Raw genomic sequence first — 12,298 nt, forward strand, 5'->3', positions numbered from 1 at the left:
TCCGGTTTGCCGTGTGTGCGCGCGTGCGCACTATGTTTGCCTCAAGGTGGTAGGTTACCTGACTATCTGTTGCTGAACACAGCTGTGTTTGACTGTGCTGCACAAACACAGATTTCAACAACTGGCACTCACTGATGATGAATTCCTCATATTTTGGGGGGAACTATTCAGAGACCATTACACGGTTGACAGCATTCCCGATAACAATCAAAATCAGATAATACAGTCGATAAATGTGCTTTCTGTTGTGTTGCACTTTTTATAAGCCGTTTTCACAATGTGCCATAATCTATGAATCAGAAACTGCTGCTCTTCTTGTTTCTTATTACAGTGGTTGGAATGCAGCATGTAAAGGTCTTGTCATATTTATAGATTAAAATGAAAAAAACCACAAAAAATTGTCATTAATTGGTCGTCATTACTGAAACTAGCAGTCCTTATTTTGAGTGAAAGTAGAGCACTATAAAAACCTTAAGATGCACACAGTGTAAACTAGAAACATTTGAAATAAAACTACTTCTCCCACACCCTGCTGTCTGTCACTCTGTGTAGCTGTACAGCAGGTTTTTATTCCTCTTTTCCTCTATTTTGTACTTTCTGATCCAAAAAATGTGATCTAGTGTACAAAATAGACAGCAATACCTGAACTTCTTAAAGTTTACCAGCATAAGATGACTGCTGGGTATATTAACACACTGTGACAAAATGCCTTTTTTCCTCTTTTCTCTTGATTTGATGTTCATATTAGTATGGTCTTCTATTATTTAATGGGTTACCATACAATGAAAAAGCACAACTGCTGGAAAATATATACGTTGTTTTATACAATCTGCTTCTACACATCAGCATTTGCGCCTGTTACATGGTTGCTTTACCTTCACAGCAAACTGTAATAAACTGTAATAAGAAACAAGAAGCAGCAGTTTCTGATTCATAGATTATGGCACATTGTGAGAACGGCTTATAAAAAGTGCAACACAACAGAAAGTACATTTATCGACTGTATTATCTGATTTTGATTATCTGTTATCGGGAATGCTGTCGACCATGTAATGGTCTCTGAATAGTTCCCCCCAAAATATGAGGAATTCATCATCAGTGAGTGCCAGTTGTTGAAATCTGTGTTTGTGCAGCACAGTCAAACACAGCTGTGTTCAGCAACAGATAGTCAGGTAACCTACCGCCTTGAGGCCACCATAGTACAGCTAGGTAGTACACGTGTACACGCACACACACACTCTGCTTGTCGCAAGCGGGTTCGCGGCAACCCGGAACCAAGCCCAGCAACACAGGGTGTGGTGCTGGAGACACACTAAGGACGGGACTCCAGTCCGTCACAGGGCACCCCAAGCAGGACTCCGAACCCCTGACCCGCCAGAGAGCAAGACCCGGTCAAGCCCGCTGCACCACTGCATCCCCGCACCCCCCACCTTCGTAACAGCTATTTTATTCTATACAAGACCATCACCTCGTGTCAGACATTCTGGGACAGAGATACACACTCGATGGTCCTCAGTGATGTCACGCACGCACGCACGCACTGTTCAAAACCGCTTGTCCCAAAGCAGAGTTGCGGCAAACCGGAGCCTAACCCGGCAATACAGGGCGCAAGGCTGGAGGGGAAGGGGACACATCCAGAACGGGACACCTGTCCGTCGCAAGGCACCCCAAGCAGGAGTCGAACCCCAGACCCACCAAAGAGTGGGACCCCGCCACCCCACAGCCCTCAGTAATGTCAGTCTGGGTATTTTCTACCTAAATTTAATGGATTAATCTCTAATTTACCCCAGAAACCATGACCACTAGCAGAAATAAAGCCTTAATGTAGAAATCTGATGAAGATCATCGACTGTCAAACGTTCATTAGTAATGCTACATGGAGCCTCTAATGGCATCGTTAGTATCTGAGTGTTTTGCAGAGGGAAAGATATAAAGTTTACAAGACCACTTTATATCACCAACTTTCGAGAGCCAAATTATCAAAATGTGTTCTGAAAAGGTTGAAAAGAAAGTGCAAACGACATTGGTAAATACTGCAAAGGCAGAGAAAAATAAATGGAAAAGGGAAAAAAAAAAAAAAAAACACTGAAAGGTAAGTTATAAATCATATTCTTTCACATAGTTCTTTCCCCCATAATAAAAATAGTAATTTGATCCCCTCATAACAGGAATTTGCCTACAGGTTATTTCATGGAACAAATTAACCGCACTATGCGAGAGATGGGTGTATTTTATTAGTAGCAGGATTTCACCAAACATTGCCTCATCAGCTGAGGTGAAACTGTAAAGGCGTTTAACAGTTTTCTATTCATACTTGTATGCCTTGTGAAGTCGCATGAATTGTGCAAGTTGTACTGATACAATGAATTGGTATGTAGAACAAATGTGTTTTCAGATGTTCGTAAGTCTAAAAAAGGATTTTTTTACTTAATGTAGCAGTCATGCAGTGTTTCATGGAGCTCTTGTACATCATGAGCACCATGACATCAATACAGAAACGTTCAGATTTGTGTATTTTATTTGAAATACATCTGTCTCTGAATGTGTACCACATAACCATAACTGAATAACTTTCAAACACATTGGCAAAGTGACAAAACTTTTTCCTCCAAATTGTAACTTCCACAAAACATATTATTTAATGTGGGATTAACTGCTCTTTTGTAAGGAGACAAGCTTGAAGAAATTGACAAATTATGAAAGTAGAAGAAACACTAAGTTTTGTCATAAAACCAATGAAATATAAAGTATATGTATTGGTGTGCATACAATTGTATGTATTAGTAAATATACACACACGCAATGCGTAAAGTTATTATATTCAAAAGTACAAGCAGTTAAAAATGCTGTACATAGTGCTCATAGCTGCTCATGATTTTGTCACATTTTTTCCATCACATCACTGAAAAATTAAAAAAAAAAAAAAAAAATTTTGATAAGCATATTCTTTTATACAATATTTAAGGCCACACTTTAGCATTACCTATTTTCAGATATGGACACATGGTTAAGAGAATGCCGCCAGTGGACAATAAAATGACTATTAGGGACATAGGCTGGCAGAAGACACCGTATCCTCTGCTCGGACGCCTCAGTAAAATCATTTCCACTTTTCAGCAATTCTACATTTCTGTTACTTGCTGTAATCCATGCCATACTAAGGTGCCATTTTCATAAGAAGTCTTGGAAAATTTGGAATCTCTGGAAAATTTTTTCAACAGCTGCATGCTGTTTAGCTACTTTTACATACAGTCTGGAATACTTCACTGGAGGCTAAATAAGGCTTTATATCTATTTTGAAAGTTTGTGTTCAGTCAAACAAGGCCTCAGTCAACATTGAAATACAAAGACTCTCCACTGAATTATTTACAATATATTAAAAAAATAAACCAATTATATCTGATGTTTCTGGTCATTCAAGAGGCTAACATATCAGCTGGTGATATTGGAGGGCCCAAGTGACCCATTTACATTTCAGATCGAATTTTAATACTGTTTACACTGGAAATACGACGAGATGGTCCTCTCCTGCTCTGTGGGCTTGTGCATATTTCTGAGTAACCCATTCTCGTCCATGTTTTAATGAAGTACAGTGGTTTTGCTGGCAGTACTGTTTTTTTGTACAGATGGAGTGATAGTATACGAACCAACAAGATTTGTACTTCTAAAGTACAGAGAGTTTCTTTTCAATCTCCAGTGGGATCTTTGCTAATAATCCAGAGGAAAATTTTAGACTGTAAGAGTTCGGTTTCCTCTTCCAAGTGGCTTTGTGTTGGAGGGAAGGACCCCAATCCGTCAGCTGTTACAGTGCAATGACACAGGGTAACTCAGCCAGACATGGCTATTCCCAAAAACAGACTTCTGACTGGCCAAAACAGAAGTCCAGTTTTAACCATTCAGCACTTTTACATTGTTGCTGCTGAACACCATCAAAGAGGAATAAGAACATTCCTTTGTCACTTGCACTTTCTCAGAAAGGCAAGGTGTCCATGAAGATCTTGTCCACAATTGGAGGTGGTGGAACCAAGTCCTCCAGTTTCAGGTAAAAGATGCGCTGCAGGCCCTGGGTGCAAAGAGTCCGCAGCTCGGGAAGCTTTCCCAGTAGCCGGGACAGGAAGTTGGGCCGGCCAGGGTCAGCGGAGCTGCTGGTGACATGGTCCTTAAGACAAGTAATCAGGCGGTTCTGGAACTCCTCTACACGCTTTGGCTCTTTGAGGCCATGGCGATCTGTGACAGGAGAGAGAAGAAGACAGTGAGTGCAGAGTTTACATAACAAGCAAGATACTGTGAGGTTATATGTGATCCAGACCAGTCACCATAATGGGGGCTGGGAGTTGTCTGATTGTGCCCAGTTAAGTACTGTACAAGTGTACTCAGGCCTCATACAACGGGGTACCATAAAACAAAAAAAGCATTACAGCATCTTATGAAGATATGACCTTTTTCATACCACAGGCCTATTGTTAAGTACAAAGTGTTTTTTGTCCAGTTAGGCAGACATTTTAGGTCCACAAAGCACACAGATCCTGTGCTTCTTCCGTAACAATACCAACTACTTTACATACATCCTATCATAGTGACACTCTCAACCAATCAGAATTGTCAATTAAGGTAAATCTAATCTCACAGCTGAAGTAGAAGATTCAGTACTATTACATTTGTTTAGGTAATACTTTTCTCTAAAGCGGCTTACATCATTAAGTACTTACAGCTCTGTACACGTTTATTTGGCAGGGTCATTTTTTTAATGTTTAATTTTCACAGTATATTACAGTGTTATAGCAACAGCAGGGATGGGACATCTGTTTGTAACGCTACACAGTGTCTGAATGCTTTGCAGAGTAAAATACGTAGTAGGAAATGATCCCGTAAACTTTATTTCTTTAAATCTATATATTCCTCAGCTAAATTACCAAAATATTTCCATACAGGGGGTACCCTGCCTCCTACCCTATACTGCCTGGATAGACTCCAGACCTAAGGGGCCCTGCAGTGGACTGGTGGATATTAAGAATTAATGAATTAATTAAGCAATGTATAATCTTCAAAGATAAGCTTGAAATATTTTTGTTACCAGTATTATAAAATATGCTTTTGTTTCCATTGCTATGCATAAAAACACATTTTATTTGGATATTTTCATTAACTTTAAGTGACATTGTTCTTTCAGGAACCAATGTGGTAAATGAACCTCCTCACAATGAGAACTCACCTAACAGGCTGATTTCACAGAAAGAATTAACCCTGTAATTCACGGAATCGATGTATACTTCAGTTAGCTTTTTTTGTGAGCAATTTTTTTTCAAATTTTATTATTATTTAGCTGACACGTTTGTCCAAGTCATTTTTCACTTTAGGCCATTTCTATCCTTTTTACACAAGTTTAAACTATGCTCTATGCCCTAAATAAAAGCTAGTCACACCCTGTGGAGTAACATGAGATGGGTGAAAGCCCCACCTGTGATGATAACAAGGGCAGCAAGGCAAGAGAATGAAGGTATGTCCAGGTTCATTCGGTGTAGACTCTGTGAAAACTCAATGATGGAATCGATCCAGTCACCAAAGCCTCGGACACACTGCATACGATGAAGAACCACACCATTGCAGAAGATAAGCTTGTCCTTTTCAGGAATTGACCTGCAGTTAATGGAAAACTGAGCTAAAATATACAGAATTGTGTGTAAAACGTATCAAATTCATAATACAAGGGAACTGTTTTCTTAGCAAGCTTATCAAAAATATTTGTGTCTTGTATTTTGTAACAAAGAAAACAAGATTTCCATAGCTAATACAGACTTAAAAACTGTTGTAATTAAAAGCAAACAATGCATTCTTAGACAATCTGTTGAAGAATATTAAAATATGAATTTATAATTTACGGAAAATAAATGACGCAAGTCATATTTGCTAGTTATCAGAAGTGATTTTTGGATGTTCATTGGGACTGAATCTCCATTTTCCCTTCTATGTAAATGAAGGTAGATTTCACGTAGAGGTAGCAAAGACAGTGAAAGTCTGGGATGGTGTTAGGTTGTACCTGTATGCTAGACGAAGAATGAAAAGTTCGACAAAAGCAGATTCCAGAAGAAGCTCCTGATCTTCAGGGCAGAAAGCACTGAACCCGGGTATGGTCTTCGCCCATTTCCGAATCACGTCCATGGACTCCGTCAAAAGATCGTACAACTGCTGGATGTCGCTGGCATCTTCTTTCTCTGAAATACTGGCTACCGTCTCCTGGTACTGGAAGTTGATCAATAAGATTGGAACAATTCATACAGGCCAAAAAGGTCACTTTTTCATAATGTTCTATTTGTGAGGTAGTCATTCATAATGCCTCAAAAAGGTGTGATGCCACCATTTGATGTCTGCCACAAATGGATCCTTTAATAGCACATGTCTGGTCCTTTACCTTGGAGTAGTCCAGCTTTCCATTGGCTGGGTTGGACTCATTATGCGCTTGGACGAGTGAGGCGATGATGCTGATTGGAGAGGCTGTGGATGCAGGATCTTGCACATTCTTTGGCTTGGAAGGAAGGCGACCCCTGCGTCCTTTCAGGCTGTCCGTTCGCACCACTGTGAGGTAGGGAGCGTAAAGAGATACAAAAACTGTGAAACACTTGACTGGTTTTTCCATGGTACTCCCTAGATGAACAAAAAGAACTATACCTAGAATTTGAAAATCTACCTCTGATTGATAGGTTTGATTTTTTTTTTTTAGCTACAGCAATACATTATGATTCACCACCAAGCATTTTCAGATGGGAAAAAAAGAGCAAGAGTGATTTGATTTTGACGTAATTTGTTCATGCATGCAAAGGAAAGGTTGATGCTACCTTCTTTCACCATCCCCACAGCCAGGCACTTCTGAAAACGGCAGAACTGACAGCGATTCCGCCGGCGTTTGTCCACAGGACAGTCCTTGTTAGCTAGGCACACGTATTTAGCATTTTTCTGTACAGTGCGCTGAAATTGCATGGGAACAGATGTCAGTCAAATTCATAACAAAGATGTGCTGCCCAGCTCAATATCATAGGCAAAAATGAAATAGATGAGGGGCTACTGTGAATGTCTTTCACAATTTAGTAGTTTTGAATGACACTTGGTACATTTTTCCACCTTACGGTTATGCTGGATGTTTTGCTGTTACTCGAATGGAACAACATAAGGAACAGAATTAAATGAACATGTTCATTTATCTACATCCCAAACCCCATGTCTAGCCTCAACCAGATCTCTGTAACCTATTGAAAACACAGAACACTGATCAAAAAAGCAGCACAAAAAAACAAGTTATTATCGCAGGTTATCTGTACTAAACTGTGAAAGGCACTTTTCAGCCTGTACATGTCTATTTCATGTTTTACCATAGTACAGGCTGGAGAACCACATACATTTCAGATATCCTGTTTTGCTCCCAAAGTGTATTTTCACATGCATCACTGTACCTACCACTTTCCGGTGGAATATTTATAGAAAGGAGAGTGTATTAACTAGCCTTACCTTGAAGAAGCCTTTGCAGCCCTCACAGGTGCGCACTCCATAGTGCTGGCAGGAGGCGCTGTCTCCACATACGGCACAGCGACCCTCGTTCCCATTTGGGCTGCGGGCCTTGGGCGAGGTGGATTCCTCAGTAAGCACAGGGCAATCCAGGGAGCCCTGATCAAGACCCAATGGAATGAAAGGCAGAGCTGAGGAGTGCTGCTGGTGCTGAGCAAAGGCTTCCTGTTCAGGCAGTTGAGGTTGCGGCTGCTGCTGCTGACCCAGTGGTGAAGGCTGCTCGTGTGGGGAACTGAAGGTGAAGAATGACGCTGCCTGGGCCACAGACGTCTTGTCAGTCACCCAGCAGTTGGCACTAGGAGAATATGGACTAAAAGGTGAATCCCAGGCTGATGAAGGTTGAGTGTGAAAGCTGGGGGTGGATGGGGAGGGAGCTGATGCTGGGCTGCCGTAATAGTCCGAACCACAGGAAGAGAGCGTCTCATCGAGGTAACTCAGGGAAAATGTACCAGGATAGCAACCATACACCTGGAAGTCATCCATCTTGAAGGGTGACTGCTGACCAGAAGTGGCTCCAGTGGAGTTGGAAGCCAAGGGTGTGGAGATCTGGCACTGGTATGCATCAAACTCGCCTGTGTAGCCACTGACCAAGGAGTTAATGCTGGGCAAAGAGGTGGTAGACGGTTGGTCCCGCTGGCCACTGATGTCCATGGCCAGCTTGGCAGTGATTTCAGGATTCAAAAATTCGGAGATTGAGTAGTTATTCTCATATGTCTGAATTCCATACTGAGTTTCAACGCAGGTCATTTCTGCAAGACAAGAAGACAAATTTTAACTTGAAAAAGCATAAAAAACCCTGATCTATGAATAGTCAACTCAGGTTTACCTTCTTTCATTCTTGAACTGAAACCTGAGAGATGAGTAAAACTATTACTATAATACAATGGATGCCAAAGAACGTTTAGTGTTTCAGTCAATCCTGAAGTGGAGGCCTGTGGTGCCCTTAGAACATACACATTCTCTTCTTTATGATCACCTGTGCACAGTGAAGAAAGCAAAAGGAAGAACAGCGATATACTTTGTGCAACAGTGTTCATCAAAGGTCGATTTTACCTATCTTACACGTGGGTTAATTTCTTTTAATATTACAATACAATTCCTCTGCAGCCGGCACCCCAGTATGTCACCCCGTCAAAAGGTCATACAATTGCTGCCCTGCCACCCAAACCCAATTCATCCACTCAACTTAAGGTGTATTTTTGTTTCCCCAGACAGGTCCTACAAAAGTTGGACATGTGTAGCACAGAAGGTGAAAATGTTCACCCAGGACATTTGACAATCTGCACCTGATGCTTGGATAAGGCAATATAAAAACCGATTGTGGTTTTCACTGAAAAGTTAAAGTGGGTGGCTGTCAGAAAAGGGCTGGATGCCAAATGAAGTGTGTGGGATGCAGGACAGGGGGTGTTGGCCAAGCTGTTCTGCAGAAGAGCAAGCCATTTTTAACAATTTAAAGGAACTATACAAGCATGCAGTGGAGATCTTCATCTAAAATTACATGCTCTTTCTTTATTTTGGGTTCAAGTGAAAGAAGCAAGAAGAAAGCCAAGTCTGATATGAAAATGGAAATGATAAAACTGGAGAAAGGAAGAAAAACTGTACTTAAGAATCACACATCTGCAACTATGTCTCTCCTAAGGTAATGCACATATTGTATCTTCTATGAGATGTATGTTGCTTTGGAGAAAAGCGTCTGCTAAATTAATAATTGTAAATGTAAATAAGAAAATATATAAATAATGCTAAAATGTATGAATGGGATCTGCTGGGCTAACTGATAATGGCTAAAATTAAACATGATCTGTGTTCAAACAACTTCACCTTTCATTGAACTCTGTAGGAGGATTCCCTTTGGTTAAATTAATCATTAAAAAAAAAAGAAAAAAAGTTGATTAATTTTAATTGTCGCTGGGTTTTTGTAACTGATGTGAATTAAACACCCACAGTTGAGGAAACCTTAAAAGCAGGGATATTTCCCCTTGTGTCTACCCCACCTACACAACATGATAGTTTCCAATTTTCATGAAAACCCACACAATCCAAATCCATTTCCCTACACCTCTTAATGCAACTGAACAGAACATGATGCATAACACTATTGCCACATTGTTATTGATACATAACCTTTTTAAAATACCTGACAGTGTCTACACTCCTGGCTCTCACGCCCAATCCTAGTGGACAGCACTATGCTGCAGGTTCCCAGACCTCAACACTGTCTAATCACTGCCTTAAATAATGATAATTTTAAATGTCGTTTAAGATCATTGTTATTATTATCGTCCTCATCAATATCCTTCTCAAAGGGGACTGCAGCAGGGCCCCTGGGCCTGGATCCTGAAATGACCCTGTCCTGCATGAACGTGATCTTCTCTTTCAGTAGTCAGATCAGGAAACATGTCAAGCACCAGCGGTGCTGAGAAGTACTGATTTACGGCCACCCCGCGCATAGCGGACCCACAAATAAACCCGACCCGAGGTGCGAGGTGCGAGCCGTGGACGCGCACGTGTGGAGCTGCTGCGCTTCCCAAGGAGAACCACCAGCACCCGGGCCGGGCTCGAGCTCAGCAAACAGCACCAATGAACATTATAGCGAAAGATAGAGGGTCACACACCTTCTAAGTCAAGTGAAATATTTTCACTCGCAGCGCTGTTAACGTGGGAATAACTTAACTATCTTGCTTTTCACATTTTAATTCCCACAGTCATTGCGACGCTGGAATTGACAATTCTATGACCAGTTATTATTGCGATTATTTTTTGTCTAAGGTGATTGACAGCGTTAGATAATCAACTTTACACCGATTTACCCACTTGCGCACCGGGCATTCTTGCTATGGATTCAGAATGGTATGGTATGGTAGAACTGTATCAATTCAGAGGAAGTTTTATTTAACCTATTATTATCACATGAGGAGACGCACTGGAACCGAGGACCACCAGACTGCGAGGTTACAGCCCTGAACAGTACGCTACTTGCCCTCCCCAAGTTAATCATCAGCTTTTCTTACAAAACTCAACTGTCTGACACTGAAGCTGAAACGGTTTTACTGTCCAGTCCGCTTGCAAGGTAAATAAGAATAACTATGGTATAAGTATTCGAGATATTTCCAGATAACAATAATCTACAATTACATAATAATAATTGAAAAACATTTTGATTGTATTTCCCAACATTATTACAACACTGCATTATAAATGTACATAATTCCATCACCCAACTATTCAGCAAATTTTAGATAGCCTGCATCTTAGATTTTTTTAACTGCAATTCAGATTATTTATTTCGAAAAGCAAACATTACAGTTTATCAGTCTTTGTCATTATAATCTTTGCGTGCAGCTGATTGGCTGACGTTTTCATGCAAAGTCACTTAACGATGTTACTCCCATTTATACCAACTCAGTACCTAACCTTGTGGCTTGTTCAGTACAGTACTAGAAGAGTGACAGCAGTGGCCGAGAGAGCAGCTCGAACCTGCAACACGAAGGCTGCAGCGAGTCAACGTGACTAAACACTAATGTGACACCCTCCAATAGATATAACTGCATCAGATCTGTGTCAGTTATCAGTACACTATCAAGTGTATTATTATTATGCACGAAAGCACACGTTTTAAATGAAAGCATGTTTTCTATTCACAAGTCAAAATGTAAATACTTCACTTTAAACTCTAAGGACACAGACAGTCACATCTAATTCAATTTACACACTCCCTTGACTCAACTGACTGACTGCAGTGCGCTCTACCATACTACGAATTATCCGCACGGAAAAAAGATTATCTATATGACAAAGAAACCGTTTGTACCTACCTGCTTTATCCTCTATAAGGATTTTAAGCCATATGCCTGTACTTCCAAAAACACACCAGCGACTACACACACGGTCCTCAACTCAACTTCTCCCGTACAGAGGCTCGTTCAGCAGTACTTCAGGCAAACGCTTCATGACAATTTATAGTCCGTTTTATTGTGCCGTTACGTCAGGTGTTCCACCCGCCATATAAGGAAGTACCGGGGCGGAGAACTTTCCACCCGGTAGCCAATGGCGTCGCTCTCAGGTCCAACGTTCTTGCGCTTGACGCAAACGTGGGATTCCATTGACGCAAGCGCTCCGTCGGTAGACTGGCTTCTAAAATTAGCATATAAAGTACTAGTATTAGGCTACTACAGACAGTCTACAGATGCATCCACTAAAAATAGATGAGCATTGACAAGAATAGCTGTACATAAGTAAATATGCAAACACTTTCGTACATGACTCTCAGAGAAGATGTTTGTAAGATTTCGCTTTCTTCAGGAAGTAATACAGCGACATTATTCGTACATTTCGATGGTTAATTTTTTAGAAGGTAGACATGATTCACGAAATAAAGAACATGACTAATTTATGTTTAGTTAAGAATGGATACTTAAATAAATAAAGTGTTTCCATTTATTCACTTAGCAGACGCTTTTCTGAACCGCTTGTCCCATATGGGGTCGCAGGAAACCGGAGCCTAACCCGGCAACTCAGGGCGCAAGGCTGGAGGGGGAGGGGACACACCCAGGACGGGACGCCAGTCCGTCGCAAGGCACCCCAAGGGGGATTCGAACCCCAGACCCACCAGAGAGCAGGACCCGGTCCAACCCACTGCGCCACCGCACCCCCCTCTAGCAGACGCTTTTCTTTTCTGCAAAGCCACGTACATCTCAGAAAACAATACAAAAGTGCACTGTGTTGTACCAACACTCTTGAG

The 12,298-nt window shown here is 41.2% G+C and overlaps 1 protein-coding gene across 2 annotated transcripts; it reads right to left on the minus strand.

Annotated features, from left to right (window-relative positions):
• Positions 1-2,500: 2,500 nt before the first annotated feature.
• Positions 2,501-11,498, minus strand: nr4a1 (nuclear receptor subfamily 4, group A, member 1). Of its 2 annotated transcripts, XM_018760686.2 has the most exons (8): positions 11,373-11,498; positions 8,384-8,533; positions 7,501-8,306; positions 6,834-6,963; positions 6,410-6,573; positions 6,038-6,240; positions 5,459-5,637; positions 2,501-4,227 (listed from the first exon to the last, which is right to left on the minus strand). In XM_018760686.2, the coding sequence occupies exons 2-8, from the start codon at positions 8,391-8,393 to the stop codon at positions 3,971-3,973; spliced, it is 1,749 nt and encodes a 582-aa protein (XP_018616202.1). In that variant the 5' UTR covers positions 8,394-8,533; positions 11,373-11,498; the 3' UTR covers positions 2,501-3,970. The 2 variants fall into 2 exon arrangements, with proteins under 2 accessions (XP_018616202.1, XP_018616203.1); XM_018760687.2 differs by lacking the exon at positions 8,384-8,533.
• Positions 11,499-12,298: the final 800 nt, after the last annotated feature.

This window comes from Scleropages formosus, chromosome 19 (assembly GCF_900964775.1).
Source record: "Scleropages formosus chromosome 19, fSclFor1.1, whole genome shotgun sequence".
Taxonomy (NCBI): Eukaryota; Metazoa; Chordata; class Actinopteri; order Osteoglossiformes; family Osteoglossidae; genus Scleropages; species Scleropages formosus.